Source organism: Engraulis encrasicolus, chromosome 19 (assembly GCF_034702125.1).
Source record: "Engraulis encrasicolus isolate BLACKSEA-1 chromosome 19, IST_EnEncr_1.0, whole genome shotgun sequence".
Classification (NCBI taxonomy): Eukaryota; Metazoa; Chordata; class Actinopteri; order Clupeiformes; family Engraulidae; genus Engraulis; species Engraulis encrasicolus.
The window spans coordinates 45,732,495-45,738,839 of NC_085875.1; the positions used below are offsets into that span (position 1 = coordinate 45,732,495).

A 6,345-nucleotide genomic window follows, 5' to 3' on the forward strand; every position below is an offset into this window, starting at 1 on the left:
ACATCAACCATTCTGAGAGCCTGTATATTGGGCTAGACTGAGTTATGGCCTCGACTACCCCAATCATTTTCCAATCAATAGCCTTCTCTGCCTCTCACACGGACTCTCATCCTGCTCCCTCATCCTGCACATCCTGCTCTGCCACCTGCACGCTCCACAACTGACCCTGTTAAGGAGCTTGGATGCCAATAACTCTAAGAGCAAGACACAGTTATGACAGGCAGCATCAGGGGCGGAGCTATAGGGGGGGCAAGCAGGACATTTGCCAAGGCCCTTCTGTATTGGTGTTGAGGGCCCTACTGTCAACTTGGCATGCCGTTTGGGGGGCCTTGTCAATGTCTTGCCCTGGGGCTCTCTGTGCAATTGTTCCGCCATTGGTCAGCATAGCAGATGCCAGTAGGATGGCTTGAATTATGAGTTGGGTCAATAATATCCTTCTCCCCTGCCTGTCACCTGTTCCAGAGCTGAACCTGCTGAGGAACGTGGATGCCAATAACGGAGAGAGTGGCGCGGTGGCCAAGAGCTCCAGCCTGCTCAGCAGCTTCCGCGGCTCCTCCAGCTACAACCACGAGACGGAGACCATCTTCGCCCTGCCCCGCATGCAGCTCGACTTCAAGTCCATACACGTGCAGGACCCCGAGGAGCCATCGCTCACTGGTGGGTTTGGAGCGACATCTGAGATAGGATATGATATGACATTAACCTTCACAAATATCAAACTGTCATTTAAAATAACAATGGCAGAGGAGCCCTTAGCAAAAGGTGTGTTTTACCTGCCCAGAGCCTCCATACTGTGAGATCTTTAAATATGGAAGATCAATGAGATCTTATAAGGTATGTTTTTATCAGTGTTGCCAGATTGCGGTTGCCCGCCCAATTGGGCAACTTGGGATGGCCATCTGCCGGTAAAAACTGGAAAAATTGGCCATTTGGGTTTTGAGCCCATAGAAACCAATGCAATTTGTTGAAATTGGGCGGAATCTAGCGCGTTTTTGCGTTTTTTGAGAACCTTTTGGGCGGGTTTTGATCAGAGAAATCTGGCAACACTGGTTTTTATGTCCACAAACATTGGATAGTCTTATTGAAAATAATGATCACTCTGCACTACTATGCACTACCTTTACAAGTTTCCCCCCCCTAAATTGTAATTGTTGTATTTATATATATACACACAAATATGCTTTTGTATTCATATTGGGTAGGTTTTAATTACTTAGGGGAAAACATCTGCAACAATTAACATGAACTGCTTTTAAATAATTGTAATTTCTGCCAATTGTTTATTGTTCACAGACGTTGCCAGCAAGCCAAAGGTGGAGTGCAGTGTTGTGACCGAGTTCACCGATCACATCTGCGTTACCATGGACGCGGAGCTCATCATGTTCCTGCATGACCTGGTGTCAGCCTACCTGAAGGAGAAGGAGAAAGGTAAGCCCACAATAGGGCCACTTTGCCAGCTATTCAGTTGGATACAGGCCCATTTAGTAGTCCAGGCAACAAGCGTCATTCAAATGACATTAAAGAGACATTATTGTTGAGCTGATTAAAAAAATTCTTGTCAGAGGAATTTGAATGTTTGGTATTTATAATAGGTTGTCCTTACCAGCACTGTCACAGCCTCGAGCACCATAACAACAATTATGCTACTTAATATTGCGAGTTTTAATTATTAACAAGTATGTTTTGTCAAGCAAGTTCTCACTACAACTTGGCCTCAAGGCACCGAATATCATATTACAGGGTTTGAGTCAACCTCAAGATGATCACCCATTGCCACACCATCTCTCTCTCTCTCTCTCCTACTCATCTCCAGTCATTCCTCACTGACGGTTAAAACCGATTAAAGGCTTAAAAAGTGGGGGTGACGCGGACCGTACCATTACACCGGGGGCGCGGATTCGATTCTGGCTCGAAGTCGTTTCCCAATCCTTACCCATTCCTCTCTCCAAACCATATCCTGTCTGTTTTCCACTGTCCTGTCAATTAATAAAGGTGTGTGCAGTAATGAATATTTCATGTCCTTTCTTTCATGTCTTCCAGCCCTGTTTGCTCCGCGTATCTCTGCGTCTCGGCCGGGCCAGAAGAGTCCCACGGTGTCGCAGGATGAGAACTCTGGCGATAAGGACAAGGACAAGGACAAGGAGGAGGGCATCAACTACACCACCGTGGACTGGAGGGAGTTCCTCTGCAACACCTGGCACCTGGAGCCCACACTACGGTATGCCATGGCACACAGAAACACACACACACACACACACACACTACAGTATGCCATGGCACACACATACGCGCTGACACGCCCACAGCAAAAGCGTCCACTAAATGTAACGCAACTTAACAGCAAAGTAGCAGTTTAACTACAAAACACTATGGTACTTCATGACACACACAGACTGTACACGGCCACAGCAGAGCAGCATAGTTTACCAGTTTATCTGGCCTGTTAACTACAAGACACCATAAGCCCATATGTCTCATCCACAGCAGAGCAGCACTGTTTACTAGTGGGCACCTTGTTTGTTAGTTAATGCCAGAAGGAGAATTTACATTCAGCATTGAGTAGGCCAGCGAGTTGCTCATAAATGAAGCTTACTCGCTAAGTCCTTCCCACGGGGGAATATTGCAAAACGTACTTTGTAGTGTTTTTTGCTCCCAACTCTTGTCATTGACCTATCTAAGAGAACTCTAAATGGAATTAAATGGAACTAAATAAAGTACTAAACAGGTTCTTTTTTTAATTCACTTTCAAATAATTTTGTGGGGTTTGCCTCTGGTACTGTACATTTGTCTTTTTGAAACTTGTTGAATCAGTTTGTGATATCATGTCTGTAACTGTGTTTTGTGTATCTACTGTATCTCTCCATGGAGGTCCCATGGACTGTAAGCATTTGTATTGTACTGTGTAATAATACTTGGATGTCTGTGTTTCTGTGTGTCAAAACTTGTCATATCAGCATTGATTTGAGTGTCACTTTTAACTATTAGTGTTTAACTGTGTTTTGGTCTATCTGTATGTTTCTATCTTTTTCCATGATAGTTGGTCTCGTGGAAGGGGGGCGTAAGATCAACCCAGTGTAATTTCATCCGTTTTACATTATATAACTGTATTTTTTGATTATCTGTTTGTATCTGTCTGTCTCCGTGAAGGCTGATCTCGTGGACCGGCCGCAAGATCGACCCGGTGGGGGTGGACTACATCCTGCAGAAGCTGGGCTTCCACCACGCGCGCACCACCATCCCCAAGTGGCTGCAGCGCGGCGTCATGGACCCCCTGGACAAGGTGCTGTCCGTGCTCATCAAGAAGCTGGGCACCGCCCTGCAGGACGAGAAGAAGAAGAAGGAGGACAAAGAGGAGCACTAGCCAGGGGGAAGAGGAAGAATACTAGCTTGTGGAGAAGAGGAGGAGCACTGGCGAATGGAGGACAAGAACGAGCATTAGCGGACGCAGGAAAGAAGGAGGAGGAGGACGAGCAATAGGGGACAAACTGATTTATAAACTAAAAAAAAAAGACAATACTACATGTACAGACTTAAAAAAGACAAACGTGCACACATACATACATACACATGCACATATTGTACAGATTCAATGAAAGACAAAGACACACACACACACAAAGCACAGGCACATATTCTCTCCTCATGGACATGAATAGCCACTTGTGTCCGAATCGAAACTGGAAATACTTTGATTATTGTATATATGAATGAGCACTGGAAACATACTTAACATTACTACGAATCAAAACGTATTCAATGTGTGCGCTGTAATAAGAAATGCTGTGGCTCATACACACACACACACACACACACACACACACACACACACACACTCACATATTTATATGCACCCTTGTATACACGCACAAACTGTTTCACACACAGCCATGCACACACTACCGCTTCTACTACTACTCCTACTACTGCACCCAGTGAGTGTGATCTATTGTTTACGTGGTGCATGTAATCATTGCACAGCTTCTGAGTGAAAAAAGTTTTTTTGGTTCAGTCAGTAGTTGCTTTACTTTTGATTTTATTTTTCACTGTACTGTATGTTCAGGTCAAGGGGAAGAAACTATGATAATGCGCTGCTTGAGAAGAAGAGGGAGGGTCTTTAACGTAAATTACGCATCTGCAACATACATTATTTTAAAACCACAGCAGAGAACAAACGTCACAATAAATTGAGTCACCACATGTTATCCTGCAATCACAGCAAGAACAAATGTCATAAAAAAAATGATAGTGGTATTGCATACCTTATCCTAAAACCACAGTAAGAACAAAATGTCACAATATGTGACACTGCCAGCTTTTTCCATCATCACCATTCAGACAAGAGCCAAGCACAGCTGCTACTGGTTGCATGTCTCTAGTGCCTCAGTTTGAGTTTCCAGCGATCTTTGTGTTCACTTGGACAGCTTATTCAGTGATTCATTCATTCATTAAAAAATGGATTATAATTTAAGTTAAATAGTTTTTATTAGCGCTTTAATTTATTGAGGAAGATTGCATGTAGTTCATGTGTTGCTACTACCTATGGTGTCCACAGCTGAAGGCTGGTTAGTCATCACAGTGGCAGACTGCAGCAGTCTGACTCATTGCAGGTTCTTTTAGCCCGTTTACTTTTTACTGCTACATGTTGCATTTACATCTCTAGAATGAGTTCTCTAAAAAACAAAAACAAAAGGCATTCCATGTGTCCAACCCCCTCTACTCTTTGATTTTTTTTTTTTTTTTTTTTTCGGGAGATAATACTAGTTGGACAGGAATGTGTATTATACTGAGTATCTTAAACGATTGATTGTGTGATTTGATTTTAAAACATTTTTAACATTTTAAATGTGTGTACAGTGTAACCCCAATGTTACACCCATGATGTATTTTGTGTTTTTCTCTTTTTAAACGTGCAATAGACCAATGTGTACATATAAGCTGTGAAAGCGTCAATGTGAATATGTGCCGACTTCGAAATAAATCATTGCCATCGTGATTTGACAAGGAATAGTTGTGTATGGAGTGGGAATTCCATCATGGTCTAATGTGTTTGCTGTGAAATACTTATTTGTGGGGATTGTTGTATGGGAGTTGTCTACGTTGGACATCCTGCAGAGAAGACACAACATACTGTAGAAACGAAGTGTGCTAGAAAAGGATGCGCAAATCTTTTGTTAATCAAGTGGCCTAGGATTACATATGGATTACTGAGGGATGGGCCTGGGACTCAAGTCAAGTGAAGTTTACTTTATTGTCAAAAATCTATGTAACAGGGTTAGCACAGAAGTTTGGAATTGTGTTTTTGGCCAGTCTCCAATGTGCAGTTTAACCAATACATATAAATAACACATTCACAATAATCTCTCTCTCTCTCTCTCTGTCTCTCACACACACACACACACTAACATACTCATACATGAATTCACAATTCTTTCTCTGACACATGCACTCACACACGCACACACAGTGTGCACTAAGAAGTGTGTGTTCTGCAGGGCGTCAGCCAGTTGTACATTGGCCTGATCAATCTAACATTCAGCATGCAGCCTCTTACTGCAGATAGGCCTGTTGATAGGGCCGTCAACTACATCTTAACAAAATTGCTGTGAGAATGCAGAGTGTCTTAAAGGGACACTGTGCAGGAAATGGACAAAAAAGGTACTGCACCTATGCTGCTCATTGAAACTGGGCTGCCTATTGCCAAATTTGATCTTTACATGAAAGTTTACTAAGTAATAAACAAATATAGTATGGTCCAAGTACAGTCATTTTTGCACCTAAAAATGGCTATTTTTGGAAATTCAAAATGGCGGACCATGGAGAAGATCCCCCTTTTCATGTATGAAAAGCGCAATTTTTATAGTCATAATGAATACTTAGAATGTGATGCTGGTGGTAAGTATTCACGAAAAAGGTAACATTAGTGAATGGGCAGCATGAATTCTGGAAATAAAAGGGACACTGTGTGAGATTTTTAGTTGTTTAAGTAACCGATAAAGACTTGGTCATTACCGTTTTGGTGACAATGTAGGCTCTGTGCCAAGGGGTTAGTTCAATTGCAACCATAACTGAACACCCAAAGAGTGAATGCAGACAAAAGGAGAACTGTCATGTGACATTTGACATTTGTGTCCTTTGACAATAGTACTGCAGGTTAACTGAAATTGGCACAATTGTTATTAGATACACTATAAAGAATTCAGAAAGAAGGTCTGCAAATGTTGAAAGCCTTTAACGAGTGTATGTACAAAATCTATATCTAAATCTATCTGTATTCAAATTCATGATTCAGTTTAATCTTGAATAACACCATAATGTATTTTCTATGAAAATCGGAACTGATGCATA

General features: G+C 42.2%; 1 protein-coding gene across 16 annotated transcripts in view; it reads left to right on the forward strand.

Moving 5' to 3' along the window:
• Positions 1-5,005, forward strand: part of kiaa1109 (KIAA1109 ortholog) — a 100,961-nt gene extending 95,956 nt beyond the window's left edge. For all 16 annotated transcript variants that reach the window (XM_063184559.1, XM_063184561.1, XM_063184565.1 and 13 more), the window contains 4 exons: positions 463-657; positions 1,294-1,428; positions 2,041-2,218; positions 3,148-5,005. In XM_063184559.1, the coding sequence (XP_063040629.1) occupies positions 463-657; positions 1,294-1,428; positions 2,041-2,218; positions 3,148-3,361 (722 nt within the window). In that variant the 3' untranslated portion in view covers positions 3,362-5,005. The remainder of the gene's footprint in view (positions 1-462; positions 658-1,293; positions 1,429-2,040; positions 2,219-3,147) is intronic.
• Positions 5,006-6,345: the final 1,340 nt, after the last annotated feature.